Source organism: Globicephala melas, chromosome 10, assembly GCF_963455315.2.
Source record: "Globicephala melas chromosome 10, mGloMel1.2, whole genome shotgun sequence".
In the NCBI taxonomy this organism is placed as follows: Eukaryota; Metazoa; Chordata; class Mammalia; order Artiodactyla; family Delphinidae; genus Globicephala; species Globicephala melas.
In genome coordinates, this window is record NC_083323.1 from 49,517,489 (window position 1) to 49,545,221 (window position 27,733).

Genomic DNA, 27,733 nt, shown 5'->3' on the forward strand with positions numbered 1-27,733 from the left:
TAACCAATTTGCTAGTGTCCTGATTAATAGAGTAAGCTCAGGACACTGTAACTCCTAGACCTGGACCACTTGGAAGAGATGGGGGAGGGTGAGCCCAAGACAAGCCTTCCTGGAGGAAGGGCTCTCTGACCTGGGTTTTGAAGGGTTGTTTTGAGTTGGAAAACACTCCTCCCCAGGTGGTCTGACCCCCCCTCTTAGGAACCCCTCCGCCATGAGAATCACTGATACGATGCCATATAGTGAGACTTTAGTATGATTCCAGTGGAAGATTGCATGAAATAGGAATTGCTTCATTCTTTAGACAAATGTGTATGGAGCACTTACTATATACACATAAATAAAGAATATAAATATCCAATGTAGAACCTTCTTACCGATTTTCTTTGTTTATTTACTTTTTCTACAAACTTGTCAGCCCTCCCTCCCCCACATAAGCTTCATTAAGATGTGCTCTTTGTCTGTTTGTTAATTTTGTTTTGGTATCAGTTGTACACAATGCCATTGTTCACATAGTTAGCATTCAGTAAATTCTTTATTGAAAGAGCCAATGAATAAAGATGAATAAAAGGAATAATCTATGCTTAGACATTCAGCCCACTGCAATAAATAGGACAGTTTTGCCCTTGAACTCACAGTTAACTAAGCAGATGATTACAAGTTTGTGTAAAGAGCAGCTATGATAGCGTCGATGAAGATGTTCTACCTTTGAAACTCGGACAGTCGTCACTGTACAAAATAATTGAATTTTATTTCTTTAATAATGTATTACAAAATGAGCTCATGCTTAGATATCCTTGTCCTTAAGTGGGCTCTGAACAGTTCAACTTTAACTATATCACTAAAATAGCTACATCACTTCTTGAGAGTTTGAAGTCAGTAGGGTACTGCTTAGGGAAAGAAGTGTACTCAGTGATGTACCAGTGACATGAAAGAACAGTTAATATGGATATGGATAACTGACTTGCAGTGCCCCCAAGGATCAGATGCAAGTCATGACTAAGACTAACACCTTGGGCCCTACAGGATAAAGCTTCCATGCTGGGGAGTAGTGTGTATTCCAACGTTAAAGAATATTTCTTTAGTTCATATCTGTCAATTTTAATGTTTGATTAGTCAAAGGAAAATTTTTTCCTGGATGTAAAATCTGCGTCAATAATTTGCCTTTTCAATAATTTGTAATTGAAAAGTGTTATTGTGTAACAATTTTAAAACTTAAATAAATATTCAACACAAAGTTTTCACATACTAAGTGGGATTTTGGCATCGAAATGATAAAGTATGTTATGAGTGTTTTTTTCTGTATGTTTTCATGTTGTATCTTTATTACATTTACTGAGTAACTGATAAATGCATATGACAAATGAAATGACAGTATTACGAAACCAAATATGTTTAAATAAAGAAAGCTTCCTCTTTACATATAATCTAAAAATGAAGGTAAATGCTGATAAATACAGTAGTTACCTAGCACTCTGTAGCACTCAGTACTCATTTGATTTCCCAAACCCCTGTATAATCTGATGATTTCTTCAAAGTATTTCCTTGGTTTCATTGAAATTGATGCAAACTGTTTAAGGAAATTTTCCATTAACAAATGAAAGCAGAATCAAGTTTCTCAAAAAATTTGAACGCACAAAAAAAATACTCCTTATCTTTAGAAGACTTTTCTTGAATAACTCCTAATTGGGTCTCTAATTTGAGTCCCTCTAATCACTAATTATTTGTGTTGTTTATTAAATAAAGCATAGAGCCACCTGCCTAAACAGTAGTACATATAGCCTAAGTTTGCTAGTCTGCAAACTGACGAATAAACTAAGCCAGTTCATCCATCTGTGGAATATTTCAAGGTCGACCATCCATTGGCTAAAAGATTTTGAGTTAAAAAGACAGTGGAGGACAGTGCTTACAGTTTGATAATGTCTGCTTACTGAGCGTGAAATGAAATTTAACTGTGGCATGTCTGCATTTGTAAATTTATTGTGGTTGTTTAGGCTTCTTGCAAAATGAAATGTCAGGCAGTCATTCTGAGGTTCCAAATATATTAGGCTTCAAAGGGCTTGAGTGAATGAGATTATTCTTTCAGTTTTAAAAGATTTTTTTCTATTTTTTTCATCATGTAAAATTAATATATTCAATCAATAACTACTGTGGGATAAGCATAGGAGAGTTATAAATTAAAACTTAAAAATAATTTCCAAATTGGAAATTCTGAATGTGCCATGTGAATATTTTAGGGGTTTCAGAAATTTGCAAAGTATCAGAATTCATATGTTCCCTGAAGATGGATTGTAGATAGAAAGATTTAGACTAGGAAGTCTCTTCTAGCTGCAAGATGTTATTATTTTTATACAGCTAGGTGCTTTCAAGTGATGAAAAAAAACTAGTGCTGATTATGAAGTCCTTTTAGGTAATAGTGAGAATTCATGTGATCTATTTAAGCTCCATATTGATGGTTCTGAACAATATATTACCAAATGGCTTCTATTGCCTGGGAATTCATTCATACTTCCTTCTGCTATCCCTCTGTCCCCTACTCCCTTCCTCCCCCAACCTCCCTCCCCCTCCTCCGCTGCCCCCCCCCCTTCTTCTCCTTTCTTTCCCCTTCTCGCATTCTTTCATGTGCTTCTTGGCCATCTGGATGTCTTCTTTAGAGAAGTGTCTATTTAGGTCTTCTGCCCGGTTTTTGATTGGGTGGTTTGTTTTTTTAATATTGAGCTGCATGAGCTGTTTATATATTTTGGAGATTAATCCTTTGTCCGTTGATTCATTTGCAAATATTTTCTCCCATTGTGAGGGGTGTCTTTCATCTTAATTATGGTTTCCTTTGCTGTGCAAAAGCTTTTAAGTTTCATTAGGTCCCATTTCTTTATTTTTGTTTTTGTTTCCATTACTCTAGGAGGTGGATCAAAAAATATGTTGCTGTGATTTATGTCAAAGAGTGTTCTTCCTATGTTTTCCTCTAAGAGTTTTATACTGTCCGGTCTTACATTTAGGTCTCTAATCCATTTTGAGTTTATTTTTGTGTATGGTGTTAGGGAGTGTTCTAATTTCATTCTTTTACATGTAGCTGTCCAGTTTTCCCAGCATCACTTATTGAAGAGACTGTCTTTTCTCCATTTTATATCCTTGCCTCCTTTGTCATAGATTAGTTTACCATAGGTGCATGGGTTTATCTCTGGGCTTTTTATCCTGTTCCATTGATCTGTATTTCTGTTTTTGTGCCAGTACCATATTGTCTTGATTATGGTAGCTTTGTAGTATAGTCTGCAGTCAGGGAGTCTAATTCCTCCAGCTCTGTTTTTTTCACTCAAGACTGCTTTGGCTATTCGGGGTCTTTTGTGTCTCCATACAAGTTTTAAGATTTTTTTGTTCTAGTTCTGTAAAAAATACCATTGGTAATTTGATAGGGATTGCATTGAATCTGTAGATTGCTTTGGGTAGTATAGTCATTTTCACAATGTTGATTCTTCCAATCCAAGAGCATCTCGCCATCTTTTGGTATCATCTTTAATTTCTTTCATCAGTGTCTTACAGTTTCCTGCATACAGGCCTTTTGTCTCCTTAGGAAGGTTGATTCCTAGGTATTATATTCTTTTTGTTGCAGTGATAAGTGGGAGTGTTTCCTTAATTTCTCTTTCAGATTTTTCATCATTAGTGTATAGGAATGCAAGAGATTTCTGTGCATTAATTTTGTATCCTGCCACTTTACCAAATTCATTGATTAGCTCTAGTAGTTTTCTGGTAGCATCTTTAGGATTCTCTATATATAGTATGTCATCTGCAAACACTGACAGTTTTACTTCTTCTTTTCCAGTTTGTATTCCTTTTATTTATTTTTCTTCTCTGATTGCTGTGGTTAGGACTTCCAAAACTGTGTTGAATAATAGTGGTGAGAGTGGACATCCTTGTCTTGTTCCTGATCTTAGAGGAAATGCTTTCAGTTTTTCACCATTGAGAATGATGTTTGCTGTGGGTTTGTTGTATATGGCCTTTATTATGTTGAAGTCGGTTCCCTCTATGCCCACTCTCTGGAGAGTTTTTATCATAAATGGGTGTTGATTTTGTCAAATGCTTTTTATGCATCTATTGAGATGATGATACGGTTTTTATTCTTCAATTTGTTAATATGGTGTATCACATTGATTGATTTGCATATATTGAAGAATCCTTGCATCTCTGGGATAAATCCCGCTTGATCATAGTATGTGATCCTTTTAATGTGTTGTTGTATTCTGTTTGCTAGTATTTTGTTGAGGATTTTTGCATCTATATTCGTCAGTGATATTGGTCTCTAATTTTCTTTTCTTGTAGTATCTCTGTCTGGTTTTGGTATCAGGGTGATGGCAGCCTCATAGAATGAGTTTGGGAGTTTTCCTTCCTCTACAATTTTTTGGAAGAGTTTGAAAAGGATGGGTGTTAGCTCTTCTCTAAATGTTTGATAAAATTCACCTGTGAAGCCACCTGATCCTGGACTTCTGTTTCTTGGAAGATTTTAAATCACAGTTTCAATTTCATTACTTGTGATTTGTCTGTTCATATTTTCTATTTCTTCCTGGTTCAGTCTTGGAAGGTTATACCTTTCTAAGATTTTGTCCGTTTCTTCCAGATTGTCCATTTTATTGGCATAGAGTTGCTTGTAGTACTCTTTTAGGATGCTTTGTATTTCTGCAGTGTCTGTTGTAACTTCTCCTTTTTCATTTCTAATTTTATTGATTTGAGTCCTCTGCCTCTTTTGCTTGATAAGTCTAGCTAATGGTTTATCAATTTTGTTTATCTTCTCAAAGAACTAGCTTTTAGTTTTATTGATTTTTGCTATTGTTTTCTTTGTTTCTATTTCTTATATTTCTGCTGTGATCTTTATGATTTCTTTTCCTCTGCTAACTTTGGGTTTTGTTTGTTCGTCTTTCTCTAGTTCCTTTAGGTGTTAGGTTAGATTGTTTATTTGAGATTTTTCTTGTTTCTTGAGGTAGGCTTGTATTGCTATAAATATCCCTCTTAGAACTGCTTTTGCTGCATATCATAGGTTTTGGATCATCGTGTTTTCATCGTCATTTGTCTCTAGGTACTTTTTGATTTCCTCTTTGATTTCTTCAGTGATCTCTTGGTTATTTAGTAATGTACTGTTTAGCCTCCATGTGTTTGTGTTTTTTACATTTTTTTCCCCGTAATTGATTTCTAATCTCATAGCGCTGTGTTCAGAAAAGATGCTTGATATGATTTCAATTTTCTTAAATTTAGTGAGGCTTGATTTGTGACCCAAGATATGATCTATCCTGGAGAATTCCATATGCACTTGAGAAGAAAGTGTAATTTGCTGTTTTTGGATGGAATGTCCTATAAATATCAATTAAATCTATCTTGTCTATTGTGTCATTTAATGCTTCTGTTTCCTTATTAATTTTCTGTTTGGATGATCTGTCCATTGGTGTAAGTGAGGTGTTAAAGTCCCCCACTATTATTGTGTTACTGTCTATTTCCTCTTTTAGAGCTGTTATCAGTTACCTTATGTATTGAGGTGCTCCTGTGTTGGGTGCATATATATTTATAGTTGTTATATCTTCTTCCTGGATTGATCCCTTGATCATTACCTAGTATTCTTCCTTGTCTCTTGTAACATTCTTTATTTTAAAGTCTAAATTTTAAAGCATTGCTACTCCCGCTTTCTTTTGATTTCCATTTGCATGGAATATCTTTTTCCATCCCCTCACTTTCAGTCTGTTTGTGTCCCTAGGTCTGAAGTGGGTCTCTTGTAGACAGCATATATATGGGTCTTGTTTCTGTATCCATTCAGCAAGCCTGTGTCTTTTGGTTGGAGCATTTAATCCATTCACGTTTAAGGTAATTATTGATATGAATGTTCCTATGACCATTTTCTCAATTGTTTTGGGTTTGCTTTTGTAAGTTCTTTTCCTCTCTTGTGTTTCCCACTTAGAGGAGTTCCTTTAGCATTTGTTGTAGAGCTGGTTTGGTGGTGCTGAATTCTCTTAGCTTTTGCTTGTCTGTAAAGCTTTTGATTTCTCCATTGAATCTGAATGAGATCCTTGCCGGCTAGAGTAATCTTGGTTGTAGGTTCTTCCCTTTCATCACTTTAAGTATATCATGCCACTCGCTTCTGGCTTGTAGAGTTTCTGCTGAGAAATCAGCTGTTAACCTTATGGGAGTTCCCTTGTATGTTATTTGTCATTTTTCCCTTGCTGCTTTCAATAATTTTTCTTTGTCTTTAATTTTTGCCAATTTGATTACTATGTATCTTGGTGTGTTTCTCCTTGGGTTTATCCTGTATGGGACTCATTGCGCTTCCTGGACTTGGGTGGCTATATCCTTTCCCATGTTAGGGAAGTTTTCGACTATAATCTCTTCAGATATTTTCTCAGGTCCTTTCTCTCTCTCTTCTCCTTCTGGGACCCCTATAATGTGAATGTTGTGGCATTTAATGTTGTCCCAGAGGTCTCTTAGGCTGTCTTCATTTCTTTTCATTGTTTTTTCTTTATTCTGTTCTACAGCAGTGAATTCCACTATTCTGTCTTCCAGGTCACTTATCCGTTCTTCTGCCTCAGTTATTCTGCTATTGATTCCTTCTAGTGTAGTTTTCATTTCAATTATTGTGTTGTTCATCTGTGTTTGTTTGTTCTTTAATTCTTCTAGATCTTTGTTAAACATTTCTTGCATCTTCTTGATCTCTGCCTCCATTCTTTATCCGAGGTCCTGGATCATCTTCACTATCATTATTCTGAATTCTTTTTCTGGAAGGTTGCCTATCTCCATTTCATTTAGTTGTTTTTCTGAGTTTTTATCTTGTTCCTTCATCTGGTACATAGCCCTCTGCCTTTTCATCTTGTCTATCTTTTTGTGAATGTGGTTTTTGTTCCACAGGCTGCAGGATTGTAGTTCTTCTTGCTTCTGCTGTCTGCCCTCTGGTGGATGAGGCTATCAAGAAGAGTCTATTTTTAAATGCCATACACTTATTTGTTTATTTATTTTTCTTGGTTGGTTGATTCCTTTTTCCAGAGCATTGCATTTCAAAAAGCTTAGGTTTGTTTGTTTGGTTTTTTTTAATCAATTCATTTGGCTATAGGAACATTCTCTTGGTCTCTAAAATAGTTTCCTGTAGTCTCACTTCTTTTTTGAATTATGATGACTCATCTAATTTAAATTTCTCTTCTTTTCTTTCCTGTAAGTGCTTTGCCGTATGATTCATCTTAGCTTCTTGACCTTTTCCTCTTAAACTCATTTCTTAGACCCCTAATTCTAGCTGTCATTTATAGGCACACTTGTCTGGTTTGCTATCAAAGTACTTACACGTTGTTGATTTTTTTAGGAGTTGTTTATCCAACTTGGATTAACCTGTGTTCTTACCTCTCTTCCTTACTTTTATTATTAAATCTTTGGCTGGTTCATTCCTTTGTTTATGCATTTATTTGCTCAATTATTTCCCACATATGTATTATGCACTCAGTATTTATTAAGTAGTGGGTATGCAGCAGGAGGCAGAGGAAATTCCAAGCCATCTTTCTACTTGATATTAGCTTTAGTTATAAGTTTAGTGAAGAGTTTGAAACCATTAGCTTAAAAGGGCTTTTGGAGTGTCTATAGCTTTAAAGATTTATTTATTCACTCTATAAAATGTATTTAGCACCTGTGACATGCTAGATACTTAATGCATGCCAGCTCACCAATCTTCAGAACTGGCCTTATTTCATATTCTTGCTGGCCGATTTTGGTGTTTAATACAGTTTCAGGAAGGATACTTTAAGGGCCCTTGTATAATTTAAATAGTATGTTTCCTTGAACCGTGAAGAGTATGTGCTCATCTCACACTAAATCTGATTCATTCATTCGACTAATGCTTATGGTTTGTGTATATTGCCAGGCACTGTTCACAGCTGGGAAACAGAGCAGTGTACATGAGGGTAAACGTCCCTCTTCTCACAGAGATCATATTCTAGAAGAGAAAAAAACAGATAACATACGAGTAATCACATTGTGAAACAAAGTAATTTCTGACAGGGAGAAGTGACAGGGTGGTACGATGGAAAGTGACTGTGGGGCTATATCACAATGGGGGAATCTGGGGTGGACTCACCAGGAAGAGATAAAAGTTGAGCTGAAGCCTAAATAATACAAAAAGATCATCCGTGCAAACATCTGGGGGCAGTACATCTGGTGCAGAGTGAATAGGAAGGACAAAGACCCTGGGCTTCACATTTTGCCAGGGACAGGAAAAGATCACTGTGGAAGGTAATATGAGTAGATGCTAAAGAGGTAGGCAGGGGCCAGCTCAACTTGGGTTTTAAATGCCCTGATAAGAATTGTTGAGTTTTACTTTACGTGTATTAGGAGTATCTAGAATTCATTGCAGAGTTTCAAGAAGGGTAGTGACATTATCTGATGTATGTTTAAGATGGTCATTCTGATTGTTGTATGGAAAATAGAGCAAGAGTAGAAGTAGGGTGCCTCGTTAGAAAGGATGCTGGCTGGCTTTAGGGGTGGCAGTGGAGCATAGATAGGTAGGCTTGGGAGATATCTATCTATCTCTATATATATTTAATTGAAGTGTAGTTGATTTACAATGTTGTGTTAATTTCTGCTGTACAGCAAAGTGACTCACTTATAGACATATATACATATATATATTCTTTTTCATATTCTTTTCCATTATAGTTTATCACAGGATATTGAATATAGTTCCCTGTGCTGTACGGTAGGACCTTCTTGTTTATCCATCTTATATATAATAGTTTGCATCTGCTAATAGGTTTGGGATATATTTTGAAGGTATAGCTGATAAATTTGATACGGGTAGTCTAAAGGAGAGGAATCAAGGATGACTCTGGTTCCTGGTTTGAACAGCTAGAAGGATAATACTCTTTACTAAGAAGGGAACTATGATGAGAGGTACAGGATTGAGGACTGTGCCTAGAGTTTCTGACCTTGTTATGCCTATCATGCATCTTAGTATAGAGTTGGATACGGTTAAGTGAATCTGGAGCTTAGTGGGGGCATAGCATATGGGTGAGAGCATAAAAGCATTCTCCTTTTATTTAATACCACAGTGCCAATAGTAAATTGTACTAAGATACTTTCTGTGTTTATTTAGCCTTGTTTCCATCAGCATCCAGCAATGAAATACTTAAAAGGCATAATGTTCTACATACCTGTTTGGTATACTGTACCTCCATTTGGTAAAATCAGTGCAGAAAAAAATTAATTTAGGCATATACTAGATATTATGCACACTTGCAAAACTAATTTGGTTATTTTGAAAGACTTAGCAACAAACTCTACACTTCACATCATTCTTCTTGAAAACAATGATCGAATAGGTGATATTCTTTTTTCAGGTATATTTTATACAAAACAGAGATTCCAGCCTTTCCTGATAAGATTTTACATTTTGTTTTCACCAGGAAGCTAAACCTCCTGACGTGAAATACTTAGTTAGAATCAGTGAAACTTAAATAGGTAGACCAGAATTTCTTTCCTTGGGTTGGCCTTTGAGCTACATGGATTATGAAATTATTCTCTCATAATCCGTAATTCCAGAAACATCCAATTCCAAAAACATCTACCAGAGGTTAAAAATAAATAACATAGAGAAAGGCAGAAATGGGTTTATTTTCAATGTCCAAAGTAAGTAAGGAGTGTGTGTTGTTTTTTTCTTAAGCCATAGTGTCAAAAGCCTAATTTAGTTTTTCTAACAAGTAGCCATTGCTGATCCTCAAACTGAAGAGAATCTTTCACATCCCGACGTCCTTAATTTCTGGAGGACCCGAATAGGATTCTCCTCATGGGTGCATTGTGTGTCAAGATGCAACGGGAACAATGATCAGTGTCAGTCATGATCTGGGACAATTTCCTTGACATTTCCTAGGTGGTCACTGGTCTATTTCTTAGGCTCCCCCAATGTGTATTTGGGCCAACTCAGTGCCTGGGACTGGGTGCTCAAGTGGTTGCAGTCAGAACTGAAAGAAACCTCAGAACTTACCTAAGACTTCATCCATTCATTCCATCTTTAAACATGTATTGAACATCTACTCTGTGCCCAGTGCTCTGCCAGAGACCAGAGATCCAAACATCAATAAGATATGGCTCTTGTTCTGTGTACCTCCCTGTCAAGAAAGAAAGACAGATTTTTTAAAAGGGGCCTTTGTAATACAGCGTGAACTGCACTAGATGAGTCGGCAGTGGTATCCTAGTCAGCATGCGCTAATATGGCTGCATCAGGAGCCCCTCCCAAATCCAGTGGTTTCCAACAATAATCATTCCTATTCTCCCACTCACGGGTGTGCCCGGAGTGGGTTGCAATTGGGTTAACTACGGCTGGGCCCCACCTGGCAGCTCTGCTTCAGACTGCTAAGCAGCGGTGGGCTTAGCTCCGTGTCTCTCATTCAGGTCTGTCTCCCCTTTAAGTGACAGTGACTTACTGGCTGTGTTCCCTTGCAGCATCTCAGGGAGGTCAAGGCAGCAAGCCTAAATCTGTGCTTTAATGCCTCCACTCACATCCCTGTCTTCCTCATGCACTGTTAGCCCAGTGGGACCGGACATGGTTTTATTTCCACTATACAACAGCTTTCCCACTCTTGGTGAGCAGGGTTATGCAAATCTAGTCTCTTCAGCCGTCCTTCAGTCAAGTATTCATTCATCCATTTATTCACTCTTCGTTGCATCTTTCATCTGCTCATCAGACATAGAGCGTGTTCTCGCAACTGAGGATACAAAGGTGAAAAAATCACCACGACGTTTAGGCAGTTTTCTCAAACTTTTTTGCACTGAGAGAATTTGAAACACAAATGCATTCCCCTTGCAGATTTTTAACTTCACCTCTGAAGTTTTTCATCATACTTTTTCCTCGTTTATATATTTATGAAATAGATCATTTCTAGCGCATTATACATTTTAGATAAATCTGTAAGATCATTCATTTGAATGTATACAGTGACATCAAAATTACTATAGCAATTTGTTATAATCATCTTTTAAAAGATACTGTACTGTTCAAGTAGAAGAACTCTAGAGAGGCAGCATAGCATGATAGTGAAGAGCATAAACTCTAAACTGCCTGGTTTATTATTAGGAGGTTTATATCTATTAAATTATCTAAGTAATGGTTATATGATGTACGAATTTCATTTCGCAGTAGTAAATATGCCACCCTCAGCTGTGTGGCGGAGAGCAAGTTATTTAAGTATTCTGTATCTCCTTTCCTCACCTACAAATAAGGGTAAAGGACGTGCCACCTTCATAAAATTGTCGGCAGGATGAAATGAATACACGAAGTTCTTGGAGACAGGCTCAGAGCAATAGATATTTAAATTTGTTGTTGTTGTTATTATGATAAAGGTTAATTGACTGAAAACAGCCTTATAGGAAACGGGAGCAAAGGCAGTTTTTCGTAAGTAAATGAAATATATACTTATAATTTTCCCTGAAATAAAACAATGGTAGCACATCAAATAATAAAAATATGCATGCCATTTTACTTATCTCAAACGAGTAGTAATGACTACCATGCATTAACTGACTAGACTTTTGAGTCAAAGGATGTTGTGAGGAGGTAAAAGTTACGTTAACCGAGGCAGAAGCAAAGAGCCGTCAGAGTGCGGAGGAAACGTCCTTTATTCTGCTCCAGGCGAGGGTCCGCGGTGCATCAAGAAGACATAGGTCTAAGGCTGGGCCTTGTAGGATTTCTAGAATCTGGTGCAAACGTTGGGTTTGAATGTCGGTGGGGATTAGAGAGGCTGAGAATGATGTCTGAAATCTTTTCTAACATCAATATTTTGTGAATCTAAATTCCTAAAAAAAATTTAATTAGATTACCTATCTTTTGTTAACTAAGGTATCTTGGCATTTTTATCATATTAATGCAAAAAAAAAAGATTTATTGAGCATCTACTATCTGCCAGGAGCAATAAGTGCCTATCTCTGTGTGGATGTGTCTCCTTACCCACAGGTAAGTATGTCTGAGGAGAGTATAGAAAACATTTACTTGTACACTGAAAGCATTTTACTTCAGGCTCTGATGTGCCCTGTTTGGACCATGAGCTATTGTTTCGCTGTTTATTTTTTTTAACAGTGAAAACAAGTGTTTTCATTACTGAGATAAATGTACGAACTGGAGTGTTGGTTGAGCTGCTGCAGGGCTTTGGTGACTTTATCTAGAATGACTTAATTCTCGTATACCAACAGACGGTGTTTTCCTTCTAGTAAACCTAAGCGTAGTTACTGGCAGAATAATAATTTAAATGCCTTGCATGGGGTGTGAAGAACTTATTTTTAATCTGAAGCATTCATTTTGGAACTTAGTTTCTCTTAAATTTTACACAAATTCATGAAGAGCAAGAAGACAGGAAGGATTAGTATTATACCACTCATATTTCTTAGGATATTACCTGTCTTCGAATATCAACTGCTGAAATAGCTAAGTGTTAAAACTAGTCTTCACACTTCAAAGTATCTTAAACAGGGAGAACAAAGGTGGGGCAGGGGGTAGGTACTACACACATAGGAAGAAGAATCCCAGGGGTAGGGCAGCATTTGCTTGGTTAATTTATAATTTAGCTCAGTGGTTGTCAGAAGGAACAACCCATTGTTCCTTCCAAAAACCTATTGAAAATGTAGAGGGACATTTTGGATTGTCACAACGCTGAGTAAGGTTGGAGGGAAGGGGAGGGTAGCCAGTATTTTGTGGATGGCGGCTTGGGGTGCTAGAAGTACTGAAATGAGGAAGAAATGCTGACAGACCGTCCTGCATCTTTATAACATTCAAATATCTCTATGAATAAATATTCCTGTAGGTGAAAGCTTATTTATAATTCTTTGAGCCTAGAAACTAATACTGTTATATGCAGAGGCATACGTACTGTTATATAGAGAGGCATACATCTGTTTTTTAAACAGACTTTACTTTATAGAGCAGTTTTAGGTTCACAGCAAAATTGAGCAGAAGGTACAGAGAGTTCCCATCTACCCTCCTACCCCCCTCGCATGCATAGAATCCCCTCTTATCAGCGTCCCCCACCAGAGCGCTCCATGTGTTACAATCCATGAACCTACGCTGACACATCACTATCACCCAGAGCCCATTAGGTTTCCTTCTTGTTGTTGTACATTCTATGAGTTTGGACAAATGCATAATAACATGTACCTAGTATTGTAGTACCATACAGAGTAGTTTCACTGCGCTAAAGACCCTATGTGCTCTGCCTGTTCATCCCTCCCTCCCTCCCAGCTGACTTCTAGCAACCGCTGATCTTTTTACTGTCTCCATAGTTTTGCCTTTTCCAGTATGTCCTATGATTGGAATCATACGGAATGTAGCCTTTTCACGTTGACTTCTTTCCCTTAGTAATACGCATTTAAAGTTCCCTTATGTCTCATCCTGGCTTGATGGCTCATTTTTCTTTGGTGCTGAATAATATTCCATTATCTGATGTATCAGAGCTTATTTATTCACTCACCTATGGAAGGACAACTGGGTTGCTTCCAAGTTTTGGCAATTCTGAATAAAGCTGTCATAAACATCCGAGTGCAGATCTTTGTGTGGACATAAGTTTTAAATTCTTTGAGGTAAATACCAAGGAGTGTGATTGATGAATTGTATGGTAAGAGTATGTTCAGTTTTGTAAGAAACTGCCAAACTGTCTTCCAAAATGGCTGTACCATTTTGCATTCCCACCAGCAATGACTGAGAGTTCCTGTTGCTCCACATCCTCGTAGGCATTTGGTGGTGTCAGTGTTCCAGATTTTGGCCATTCTAATAGGGGTAACGGGTATCTCATTATTGCTTTCATTTGCATTTCCTTGATGCCGTATGACGTGGAACATTTTTTCATCGCTTGTTTGTTGTCTGTAAATCTTGCTGAGGTGTCTATTAAAGTTGTAGCCCCACTTTTCAGTTGGGCAGTTTGTTTTCTTCTTGTTGAGTTTTAAGGGTTCTTTGTATATTTTGGTTAATCGTCACTTATGTGATGTGTCTTTTGCAAATAGTTTCTCCCAGTCTGTGATTTGTCTTTTCACTCTTTTGACATGAGATATTTTTCAGTTTTAGTATATGGTGAACATACTAATTTCTACTGTGCTATCTGTGACTCTACCCTTTTAGTTTCTGTAAATTGTATGGAATGGCTTTTGATCATCTCTCAAATTTGAAATTGTTTATTAGAAGTAGGTGCAAGGATCCAGCTTCATCTTCTGGTGTGGTAAGTGTCCTCAGATGACTAATTGAAATATCTATTGTTAAATATATACCTAAATATAGATTATTATTAAGACGCTTTATGTTGAAATTATTTATATATGGGTTGCATGATCTATAAATTTCATTTAGACTAATAATAGGGCATATTAAAAATCTTTGCTGCAGTAAAGTGGTGTTGGGTCTGACAGGGTCATTTCCAGGGCCCAGAGCGTTTTCCCTGCCTGGTCTGCCATCTTCAGTATGTCCGAGTGTCTCCCCTCAGGTCCCAGGGAGTCTGCTGCAGTTTTGGGCATCACATGTAAACACCATGGCATCTAAAAGGGCCAGATTGATGTAATGTCTCAAAGATTTCTCTAATAAATTCGATGTTCCATACTACTACTCAGAAAATACTCTAACAACTACTCAATCTAAATCAACACAGAAGGGCCCTACTAATCAGGAGATCTAGGGAAGATCATAAATCGAAGATTGAATCTCAATAGTTGATCTATTCCTCTTTTCCTAAAAGGCAATAGAGAATCTAATTCAGAAGAGTATGGAAACCATGAAAATGCTCTTCAGGCAATTATCTACTTCCCAGAAAGAAAAGATTTCGCTGTTTAAAAAAAAAAAAAAAAAATTGCTGGCATGTGTTTGCTATTCTTGGTTGAAGCACATTTTGTTGACTAATTCAACCTGCTTTATCTCCCCATTTTCCCATGTGAACAAATTTTTTTCTAAGAAAGTTAATTTTATAGTTTAGTGAACATTTAGTTCAACTGAAACCAATTTGTCATAGTAATCTTCTTTCTTTACATGAAAATATAAGGGAGCTGAAATTTCTCTTAAATTTAGTGTTTTGGAATTGGCAGGATAATACCTCAACCAAGGTTCACAAGCGTAAAAGCCTACAGGGGCCAGGTGGTAACTGGATGAGAGAATTGGGCCCAGGAGAGGGGACTGTGGCTAAGTGGAAAGCACATGTGTATTTATGGTTGACAGCCACCACTCAGTTCTAATCCATAGTTGCCATGTTGGAACTTGGCCCAGAGTTGCCAGATCTTTGACTTCACAAGGAAAAAAAATGCTAATGTCTGATTTATTTGTGAAATTCCTGACTTTTAGATATTGGCCCAGTTTAAAAAAAAAAAAAAAAAAAACTCTAATGTGAGCCAAACGAAACACAATTGTGGGAGTTGCTTGTTCTGTGAACTGCCACTTGCAGCCTCTAAACCATCCCATCTGTTTAGACTGTAGGGTACAGTCACTGGGGAATAGCACCACTTAACCAGTGTTTGCGTTATGGGGTGAAAGGGTGACTCTACAGAAACCGTAGTGTACTTAACTTGAATGGACTTGAACTTCACTCCACTAATTTATCAACTCTTGTGGTGTATTAGTTAATTATTGCAGTGCCTCAGTTCTTATAGATTTTAGGTTGCTAAATATGGAGTATTCAGGATAGAACATGGGAAAAATTCTGGGCCCAGAATTCTGGGCCCAGGATGATGGGTTAAAGAATCCTGTCCTCATGCACACCCCTCAGGCAGGGTAGCAAGTGTCTTGCCTTCTGTCTTTTGGATTGTGACACATACACAGTGTTCCTTTCTCCTCGCATCATACACTGCCACCTTTCTTCATTCTCTGTGACCCAGGTAGACTCCTCTAAATACCCTATTCCCTATTCCTGCTTCCCAAGCATCTATGATTTTTCATTAGGGCTGTCACCTCCTCTCCCATACCTCTCCAAATATATGGCTGAACTCAAAACTTTCCCCTAGCACCACCAAATCTCATCTTGTGTAATAATCATGTCATTATAATGACATACCAAAATGTTAACCTTTTGAATAAAATCCTACGAAACTAGGAAAATAACAGGAAGGTGCTTAAGCATAATTTCTGTGTATTTATGAGAACAGTTTCATATGTAGATACTTTCACTTTGCATTGTTTCTTGTTTAAAAATAGTTGCTTATCACCGCTTGGGAAACTCTCAGCCTCTTGAAATACTAAAATTAAAAATCAGTAAACTGTAATGAAATGTTTTAAGGTTGGTCTCTGGGAAAAGGATCTTCTGTTAAAGCATCATCTGGGGCTTCCCTAGTGGCGCAGTGGTTCAGAGTCCGCCTGCCAATGCAGGGGACACGGTTCGTGCCCCGGTCTGGGAAGATCCCACATGCCGCGGAGCGGCTGGGCCCGTGAGCCATGGCTGCTGAGCCTGCGCGTCCAGAGCCTGTGCTCCGCAACGGGAGAGGCCACAACAGTGAGAGGCCCGTGTAACGCAAAAAAAAAAAAAAAAAAAAAAAAAAAAAACATCATCTGTTCTGTACAGTCAGCCCTTTCAGGTTGAACTGGGAACTAACTATAAAACTTAAATAATGTGGACTCCACAAATGTAGGAGTTATAATAAGTCAGGGATAGTTGGGTAAAATTTGTTGCCTGCATAATTTCTGGGGGACAAGTGTAGTTGACAGATTAATCATGTGACCCAGGATATATGTTTAGCCCAATTGAAAATGAAAGTCTGCTACTATTTTCAAACTCCATTTCAATAGCACACGACGTACATAGAAAAAATTGATTCACTGAATGCAAATAAGAGATAATCTCTGAATTTGTATGAAAAAATACCTGGTACTAGGTAGTACTTGGCAGTGTTACCTTCATGATCTTGGATAAACCAGTAAAACACCTGTGAACCTTCTTTCCTCATCCATAGGGATATCACCTCATTATAAAGGTCGTTGTTAGGATTAAATGAAATAAAAGGTTATGTATTATTATTATCATTTATTTAGTGACTTATTCAAGATCCAGACTCCAGATCTTCACATATTTAGTTCACTGTTTTTAAACTGTTCTAGTTTATTTTTTGAGAATAATAAATGATTTAAAACCTACAGACAAGTGATTTTTTTGTTTAAAGATGTTCGTAAAACATTTTATAGTATCTTTTTGTCAGCATCATTAAGTTTGTGTTTCTCTTCATGGGCTCACTCATAAGGCATAAAGAAGGGAAATCTCTAGGAAAAGGGAAATTCGTGTAATCATTGAGCATAACTGTAAATCTAACTTTACATATTTCAGAGATGAAATGTTCTTGATTGATGAACTTTTACCTCTTCGAGTAAATGTCTCCCTACTCCATCATTAGCAGTTAATATCTGAAGATAGAGAACTGTCAAAAGCTAGAGGAGAGACAGATTGCCTGTGAATCTAAGAACAGATAAGGCAAAGTACAATCACTTCCCTCTGGGATGTTCCTACAAACTTGATATTGCATAGATATTGAACAACCTTTATACAGTAAGAAGCTTTTTTAAAAGTTACATTTCTGGGAATATGGAGCTTCTGCAGAATATTATTAGTTTAGTAGGTAATATGCTAACATGTTTGATTCATTATATTGTAAACAAATCGAATTTTTCCTGGTGTTAAAAGTTTGCATTCATTGGAAGATCTGAAAAAGAAACTGGAGAGAAAAAGATTATCCATGATTAACGCTGACCTGTCTAGACTTTAGTGTACCTCTTTCGTCTAGTCTGAAGTGTTTCTGATTGTCATACTTTAAAAAAAAAGGTTGTGATTATAGAGACAAAGGACGAACTGGGTGTGAGCATTTTTCAAAACTTCTCTCCCTCCTTACATCTTCATCAAGAACTAAATTTTATTTACTATTTAGCCCATTTGTTTTCATATTTTTTAAAAAAGTATAACAACTCAGCTAGATTGATATTTGAGTTCAGTGTAAGCAGAAATTGGATTTTTTTATATTTCTTTCCCCCAAACCATGCAGTTTCCTTTATTTGCTGATTATGGTATGCCGTTACTAAGCCTATGAGAAACATCTCTGTGAAGTGCATTTTAATATTTAGATCAAACAGCAATTGGAATACATTAATGCCCAGTGGGTAAATGTGTCATTTGAAAGCAGCTGCTGAGCCTTCTCCCTGCTGCTCCAATTAACACATACTGCACACTTTTGTCAGCAAGAGGCAGTGCATATGGATGAAACCACTTTGCAGCTCATTAATATGATATGCAGGAGTGAGCAAAGGATTAATCAATCTGCCCATTGCAAACAGTACCTTGCCAAGACCCTTCCCAAGTACATGCTTTGCCCTAAAGGGTGCCAGGCTCTAGGGGGTGGGATTAGCAGGTAAGAAAACGTCCCTTGGGTCTCTAGCTTTGGTTCAGTCCATTGACTAACAAGTTTCCCCGCCCCTCTCTTCTCCTTCATCCCCCGCCCCTGATGATGGAGACATTGGATAGTGAAATTCTAGTGCTGGGACTCCTCGCCTCTCAGCGGAATCTGTCGTTGAACTTTTTTTTTGTTTTGTTTCAAAGCAATTTGAAGTACAAAGCTTTGCTGTTGATTTTTTCTCTTAGTCTTTCAGTATCATTTCACTTCCTCTCTTCCTTTTTAAAAAAAATTCTTTCTAAATTGCACACTTGACATTTTACTGAGCAAAGTAAGAAATCTTGTAAACCTAATCGTTATTTTTTCCTGTCCCCTGGCTAAAATCTCTGCGTTGGTGGTAGCACGGAGGCAGAAGGAAGGGTAGCGCGTCTCCCAGCCCAAGGTTTCATTCATGCTCCGCTGGCTCCCCAGGCAGCTGGGCTGGTGGTACACTCTGGTGCTGGCTGAGCCAGGCTGTGCGGTGAGCAAGAGATGGACCGCTTCCTGGGTTTTGTCAAGCAGATAAGAAGATCTAGGAGAAGAAAGGGAAAAAAGTACCGACCAGAAGAGGATTACCACGAGGGCTATGAGGATGTCTATTATTACGCCTCAGAGCATTTTCGAAGTAAGCGCTACCCTCCACCCTCCTTCTCGCATGCTGGGGCTAACAATAAACCTTGTGTGGAGCTTTAATCTTAAATGCAAAAGGTTTTCCAGATGGTGTTCTCTGGGAGCTGTCTGTAAGTACTGAAGTGCTACATTTTGCTTGATTTGTTGCAAGAATAGCTATCAGATAGCATCTAGACAGTATAAACTGTCCAGATCTATACACATGGTTAATATTTTCAGTGCAATTAATTGATTATGTTAGCATTTTAATGAGCCACTCAAAAAAGTATCTTGCAAGCCCATGTAGTAGGTGGTTAGAATACGTTCGGTTTTAATTGTTGCTCTTAGATAACTGTTTTTTCTTTTTGATTAGGAGAGTAGTTTATTTGGAAGAAATAATTGTTCAAGCAGATGCTGATAATTACTGTTCCTTATGCAGACTTCTAGACAGTTACCTATGATTAATCCGAGGTGTTGTTTGTACAAGGAAGTTCAAATGCTTTTCTCTGATGCATGTTCATAATTTTATTACTAAGTTAAGGGAACTCTTATTTGCTGTCAACTAGAAGCAGTGATACCTTAAGAAAAAAAGAATATATCTATATTAAGATATTTGTAAATGAGCTTCTAAATAGCAGAGAACTAGAATTTTTCTTGTGCTTATCATTGCTTTAAGTTCCTGGTGAGGTTTAGACTTGTCCTAATAGATTTAAAATGCCTAGAAACACCCAAGGGTGCAGAGAGAAGCAGCTACATGGTTTATATGAGGTGTCCTAAGTGGGGGATGCTGGCAGTTATGCATGCTCTACATTTGCAAAATTATTTTTATCTTCTTGAATAAGGATCTTTATAAACTTATATTTCGGTTCTAATATAGCCTGGTCTTTTGATGTTTAACCATGAATATGTACCATTTACAACTTGTGAGTGTTGACTGATAAATGATTTAGATTCCATTTCCGTGGTATTGGAATCCATGAGAATTAGTTCTAAATGCCAGCAATTCTGTTGTGATTGATGAAAGTTGAGGGTTAAAAATTCACGTGGTGGCAATAACAAAATAATGAAAGATTATAATTCTTTGACATTTGCTTGAATAATATGGCTGTGTTGCTTTTACAGAGTAATTCCTGAGTTTTAGAGATGTTTCTCTTTCATCATGCTTTTACATGAATCATGCTTTTACATGAATAATCTGTTCTAGTGTAGTGACGATCTATGTTTCCTGAACTTAGTTTCCATTGAATTTAATTAAGATTTGTGTCACATCAAAAACTACTGTCAGTTTGCACGCATAATTCTGAAAACTCGGAGACTGAAAAGAAAAAAGGAGCTTAGGAACTTTTAGTTACTTTGGTGTTCATTGTACATATTTCTTACAACCAATATATACTGAGTCAAATTCACACCTTCTTGGGTTTGTATTGTGATGTGTTTGTGCAGATAGAATCAAACAAGCTCAAATTCCTGCATCCTACTAGTTTTGGTAAGAATTTAAAAACAACAAGAGTACTTTGTAAGTTTACAAAATGTGCCCACAAGGAGAAATATTTATGGAGATATCTAAGAAGTAGCCCTAAACTAGAGTTAGGAGAATTACATATCAAAGACAGTAGTCTTCATACATTAAATGCAGTAACTTAAAGAGAATCATGTTTTATCTGATTTGTCAAGATCATGCTAAGGATAAGATACTGAACATCAAAAGTCATTTGCTTTAGATGCAGAATGGACATGCTTTCCCCGATGATTTATCAGAAAGTACCCGTTATGTAACATATAACTTTTGGAGTTAGATGCATATCGAATCTCCAACTTCAAACTGCTACATAATAAACAGAAGGTGTCGCAATGGGCTCTGACACTTGGGATTTGACATTTCATCAAATGTCAAATTGCCAGGGCTTTTAAAGAAGCCACGTCATACAACATAATGACCTCCCAGTGCATCTTTTGGCTTCCGTTTCAGCTCCTGTCTGAATGGGGTAGAAGAGACATCCCCTTATAATTTACAGGTGTAAAATAGCTGTATTTTATAGCTGAAAAATAGTAAGGGTGAGACTCATCCTTAAGGCCAATCCTCAAAGAGTTAACATGGTTGAATTTAATTACATCTACAACGTATCTATTCTAATTAGTCTTTGGCATGATTTGAAAGTTTTATGCCCTGTATTTCCCTAGATGGCTTAGAAAAATTATTTACATTGAGACTCAAACCTTGGTGAAATTTACTGATGACGTTCACATCTTAGTTAATGGTGCTATTGATAAACCAGAAGTGTCATTATTTTTCTCCCTGTGGTGTTTCTTTCTTGAAAGAAACTTACCTCTCTGTTTTGTCAGTTTATCCGATGGTTCAGATTACCACAAGGACGTTATACGTATAATAACGAACGACTGGGCTTCCCTGGTGGCGCAGTGGTTGGGGGTCCGCCTGCCTATGCAGGGGACACGGGTTTGTGCCCCGGTCTGGGAGGATCCCACATGCCGCGGAGCGGCCGGGCCCGTGAGCTATGGCTGCTGAGCCTGCGCGTCCGGAGCCTGTGCTCTGCGACGGGAGAGGCCACAACAGTGAGAGGCCCAAGTACCGAAAAACAATAAATAAATAAAAAATAAAAAACGAATGACTGAGCTTAGAAAGACCTTCCCAGAAAGGTCCCCAATAAGTCTGCCCCTCCTTTAGTACATTCTCAAGTGTTTGTTGACATTTAATTTTATCCTAGATAACGTCTCTTCTATTGTAAGGGTTCTGGTTTCAAATTTTACCATCTTTTCCTTCATCTGAAATACAGCGCAGCTTATAATTTCATGAAATGCCAAAACCTGAATGAAAATATCAGTAGGGTCTGATAGTATGAAGGAGAAGTTATCCTAAAAATGGATAATTTTTCTGTAACTCCATCAAAACTGACTTTGAGTAGTGATCATGGTGATAGACTGATTTTAAATCTTCCCTGATTTTATGTTGACTTAATGAATGTCACTGTGCATGGGATGACTGTCTTTAGTTTTTTAAAATCTCCTTTCGTCATTCATCTATCCTTTCGTAATTCTAGAGTTAGAGTTTAAATAAACTAAACAGTTGTTTTGGGAAAATCACCACACTTTTCTGGGGTTTTGTTTCCTAAAATGTGTTAGGAGGGATATTTGTTTCTTCAGATTTTCCAAGTTCTAAGACCCTATGATTTTAAACTTTGTTTTACTTTCTAAAGCAATTCAGGTAAAGGTATTGGCTGAAGGAATTTAACCGGGATTTAAACTAAAAAATTCACCTGTGTTATGGGGAATTGGTTTTTCTGGCAGGAATCATTGGTAGGACGATTCCTGTTCCTTTAAGTTAGTAATCTATCATTGAATATGCAGGAGTTTTGGAGAATGTTTATAAACCTGTGAAATTCTGAACATGTTGCTAAGTCCTATACCTCATCTTTTATGTAATCTTATCTGCCCCAAATCACCATTTACTCTGAAATTCTCGCATGGATGATTCATTTGGTATTTTTACTTAAGAAAACCTGGCACTGATTACAGAACTGATTTATAAACGTTACTGCAACAAAAAGCTAAAAAAAAAGGGTACTGAAATTCAGTTTTATGGTATTTGTTGCTTTTATTTGTTGTTCCTTAAATACTGGGTTATAAAAATGCCTTTTTTTTTTTTTTTTTTTGCTGTACGCGGGCCTCTCACTGTTGTGGCCTTTCCCGTTGTGGAGCACAGGCTCCGGACGCGCAGGCTCAGTGGCCATGGCTCACGGGCCCCGCCGCTCCGCGGCATGTGGGATCTTCCCGGACCGGGGCACGAACCCGCGTCCCCTGCATCGGCAAGCAGACTCTCAACCACTGCGCCACCAGGGAAGCCCTCTGATCCTGTTTTCAGTGTATATTTTTATTTAATCACATAGGATAATATTCAAGTTCTAAGACAGATAATGTGCATTTTACAAGTATTCTCTTAGCTCTGTTCGTATCCATGATAGAAATCCTGACCTGCCTAAGTCCAGGCAGGGTATGGTTATTGAACGACTTGAAAAGGAGGAGTTTATCTTACTAATGTGAAAGTATGTGAGCCACTTTCACTTATGGCCCTGGCGCCTTTTTGCACATGTGTAATGGCTTTGAATTAGGCATGGAGTTCCTCCAAGATAGCCACTCTTTTCTGCTTTCATCCTGACTCACTTAGGCAGGTGTGAGCTGTGTGGTGAAGCTACTCAGGGCAGTCCTCAGCGACCCATTCACCCTTCCCACTGAGGTCCTTTCAGGAAAACCAGAGAAAGGGGGGAACAGGAATATGGTTTAGGTCTTTTGAAAATAGGACATTTGTATTTACAATTTTTTTTTTGTTCTTTTGTTGTTGTTCTTTGCCTATCCTAATAGGTATTGAGCAACAATTGTGATGTGTGTGCATACAGTCATTGTTAGCTAAGTTACTTTATTAAATAATGTCTGCATCTAAAGTCCCTACTTAGCCAATTCAGGCTTTAAATTGCCTGAGATGTTCAAAATGCATTTTAAGAGGGCTGCTCACTTTCTTTTATTTCATTGAAAGATGTCCTACACTGTTCTTAGAGGAAAAAGAATTTTGGTAGTGGATGTTTGCAGTTTGAGAATTTTTAGGAATTGTTGTGGGTAATTAGTTCAAGTAATTTCTTCTCACTAGTTTCCTTTACAAGTTTGTTTGTAAATTCATGTAACCAAATCCTCTCTGCTTCCTGGAATTGACATCAAATTAGGATTCTGTCTCTTGATAAGCGTGCCATAAGGATAGAGTGAGAACTTTCACCTACACTTTGGAAAGGTGGCTGGTCCCTGCTCCTCTGTGTGCAAAAGCTAAACACAGCCATCACAGGGTGGGGGAGTGAGGCAAAGGAGGGGAGGAAGGGAAGAAGAGAGGGCAGCACATTTCATAGGTCATCCTTACCTATCTGAGGTTTCCGAGCATAAAAGCCATTTATTTCTATGTTAAAAACAGTGATCATCGAAGTGGCAGGTCTTGGATGTGAGATACTGAATGATTCAAACCTTAGCTGTACTTAGTTTGATTCACAAAATCCCAAATGAGAAACATCGGTTATATAGAAATAGGGCAAACTTGCTTGTTTTATGACTACACGGCTTATTTTTCTTTCCTAAGAATTGCTTTCCATCTCTAGTATAATGGTTTGGTTGAAAATTGATTGGCTACCATGTTACATTTGCCTGGGTGTTTTGTGTCATCAACTTCATTATCTCAAACTGTACTTTTTCCCCACATGGAATAGTGTAAAGGAATATTAAAGTTGAAAGGGACCTTAGAATCCGTTTGTCCAATCTGAGTCTTTTTTTAGATGAATAAAGTAGGATACAAACAAGGTAAGTGGCTTATGCAAGCCCCCACTGATCCTCAAGGCGGACCTGATAGAGGCTGGTCCTCCATCCTTTATTCCACACTCATCTTTTAGTTCTCCGATGACTCTTCCGATATTTAAGGGCTCGGATCCATCTACAAATGCATTAGAATTTTAATTTCCCTTGTTGGTGGCTTTATTCTTTTGAGCAGTGGCTCCTCTTATCTTAAACTAAACTCTTGAACAAAAACTAACTCCTAATATAATATTGAAGGTGAAATTAACTTGGTGTCTTATTTATAGATGATGCTAGTAACAGTGATCGTCACTGACTCAAAAACCAGCCAACAATATGTTTTGTATCACCTCCCATTTGCTCTGTGGTTTGCATATACAGCCACTTCTGCCAATGAATATCCCTTCAAGAGACTTAAAGTGGCATAAGTCTATCAGGAATATTAGAATTAGGAGGATCCTTGGAGTTCAGTTAGGGAACCCTGCTGTTTCATATAGGAAGTTCTTTCTCAGCATCCATGCTATATGGACCTCCAGCTTTTATTTATATCCTTCCAGTATGAACACATTCATTTCCAGACCAGGCAAGTCATTGAATAAGCCTAAGTCTCTTTTAAACAAGCTCTAAATTTTATGTTAAGTTGTTTGCATATTCCAACAAATACAATAATATGCTCAAAATTTTATCTTGACCCAGATAAACATAGACTCTGTTATATTTAATGTGCAATAAGATTTCACGCCTCCCCTCTCTTCACATTATTCTTTTACCGATATAACATATGGTATGTGGAGGTGAGTAATTCCTTCAATGCTATTTTTGTTTTAACTACACAAACCCAGAAGAGCTCTGCATTGTACCTACATCCATTTGGTAATTTTTCTTTTTAAAATTTCTTAAAGGTCACCAAATCTCCCATTTATTTAATGAGAAATACATACTGTGCTTTGTGTTTGCATGATGTAGTGGACATCTATTTGTCTGCCTTGAAAATCTTTTTTCCCCCTGGGAGGAACAATTCTCATATTTAAAATATTCCTGTTTCTATTCCAATTTGGTCATTATTGATTAATCAAAACCGACATAATTAAATTATACCATTGCCTCGGCTGTGGTGATTGGTCTGGCAATGGACACATAAACCAAGCTGGGTCAATGAGAGCGCTCCTCTGGGAGCTTGCAAATTCAACTCAGTGCCCTTTATCACATGGAAAAAACCAGTCTGGAATAGGAGAGAATCAAGTCAATATGTAAAAGAGATGAGAATAAAAGATCAAGAGACCTCTCACAGTTTTTTTTTTTTAAAGGTTAGCTTTTTTTTTTTTTTAATATTTTACTGATTGATTGATTGATGCCGGGTCTTAGTTGCGGCAGGCGGGCTCCTTAGTTGCAGACTGTGGGATCTTCGTTGTGGCATGTGGGATCTTTTTAGTTGTGGCATGCAAACTCTTAGCTGCAGCATGTGGGATGTAGTTCCCTGACCAAGGATCGAACCCGGGCCCTCTGCATTGGGAGTGCGGAGTCTTAACCTCTGTGCCACCGGGGAAGTCCCCCCTCTCACAGCTTTGTAGTCACCAGTCCAGACGTTGGGGTCTCTAGGGCTGCCCACATTGAGTTTCACATAGCTAGAAAGGACCAGAACCAAAACTGGAGCTCAGATCAGCTCGTTTCTAGTTTGATCGTGTGGGTAATTTTTTAAATTTTGAAAATATTACTGTTTGGTAGTCTCACCGATAGAGATAAGTGCCAGAGGTAGAAACTAGATTCTTTCAATTAAACTTCCTACCCTCCAAAAGAGTAATTTTCTTAATGGGATTAAGGAACTCTGTGACTTTAGAGGAATCATGTGGATCTCTATGCTTCTTCAGTTTCTTCTTTGTAAAGTGAGGGTACTCCATCCCAGTGCAGAGGACCAGAGACCTCAGAGAGGATCCATTGACAGGTCTAGATACAGTATTTAGAGCTGTGTCTCTCAGGGCATCGCGCAGCCAAAGCAGCTGGAGGAGGGACATGGCCAGTGGACAGATCTGCGCAGAAGACGTGACTTCACCTAGCAGCATACTGCTGTGCATTTCACATTCCCTGCCCTCACGTTCTGTTCAGAGTTAAATCTTGTTTGAGAGGGGGCCACACAACTTCCCTATCGACATCTCACTGGAGTTCTGCCGCCAGTATCTATAGATGCATAAAAGAGGGTTTGGATACACACGAGACAATTCTTTCTCATCAGTATATGCCCTAAAACTAGGTGCTGTAGAATACCAAGTACAGGACAGTGAGTCCCCCGAGAGGACATGCGTGTGTGTGTGTACGTGCGTGTGTGCATGTGCATGAGAGAGAGCGCACAACGCCCAACTCACACACGGGACTTATATAGATATTTGTGAGGTCAGAAACAACACCCTTTCTTAACCCTAAGGCAATACCTATTTGTCCAGGCAGGCTGTGTCCTGCTGGTTAAGGATGTGGGACCTGGGTGAGACTACCTGAGTTGGAATCATTGATAAGTGAACTTGGCAAGTAAATCTGTCTGTGCCTCAGTTTCCTCATCTGTGAAATTGGTTCAATAACTACTCTCTTAGTGTGGGTTATGGTGAATTGAATGACATAATACAGCACTAAGAGCTTGACACATAGTGAGCACTTAGTAAATGTTAGTAGAAGAAAGCCTTATTCATAAAGGTATTAAGTAAAGCACAATGGATAGTTATGAATGGCAGGCTAAGGAGCTTACATGCATTGTGCAGGCACCGGGGCACTATTGTAGGTTTTCAAGTAGAGGTAGAGCCAGCAAAGAGCTGTACTTTAGGGAGATTAGTATGGTATTAGTGTATAAAAGGGATTAGAGGTAGAGACATAAATAAAAGGGCAGATACGGCAGTTGTGGGAAAACATAGGTATGAACAGAAAAAAATATATTCGACACACTGTGTTGCCAGGAAGATGTCCAAGGAGAACTGTAAGGAGGCAGCTTGAAATATGGAAGTTGGAATTGTGGAAAGGGGGTAGGATTCAAGAGATTTGGAAGATGTGTATATACATTTGATGGATGAATCATGGGACTAGATGACCTTGGTAGGAAAGAGTGGTCTTTTGACTCTGTCTTATGCTGACTATTCTTGGGACCAAATGAGGAAAACTGATTAAACATACAATTCTAGTGATGTAAGAGAGAGTGTCAACAGATAGAGGAAGCAATGCTGTGGATACCTTAATAAGGGAATTCGCAATGAGTACTAAGTGGATTGCCCATTTGATTAATTTCTTATAATGCTGATATAAAAGATTAATTGCAAGTTGATTATGCAAAGGGCAATGCAACTCAAAATAGGTGTTAGGATTCAAAAGTTGGATTTTTATTAGTGTTGTACATTCGGTTGTGGTGTCCTGGAGAGAAAGCAACTTCTAAATGAGTTTAGAA

The 27,733-nt window shown here is 37.9% G+C and overlaps 1 protein-coding gene across 8 annotated transcripts in view; it reads left to right on the plus strand.

Annotated features, from left to right (window-relative positions):
* The window catches only part of GRIP1 (glutamate receptor interacting protein 1), a 697,619-nt gene that overhangs the window by 242,021 nt on the left and 427,865 nt on the right, over positions 1 to 27,733 (plus strand). For 3 of the 8 annotated variants that reach the window (XM_060306084.1, XM_060306087.1, XM_060306089.1), the window contains exon 1: positions 18,856 to 18,988. The exons of 4 other annotated variants lie outside the window; for them this stretch is intronic. In XM_060306084.1, the coding sequence (XP_060162067.1) occupies positions 18,856 to 18,988 (133 nt within the window). Of the gene's footprint in view, positions 1 to 18,854; positions 18,989 to 27,733 lie in introns of those variants that run through there. One more of the 8 variants, XM_060306086.1, reaches the window with a different exon arrangement.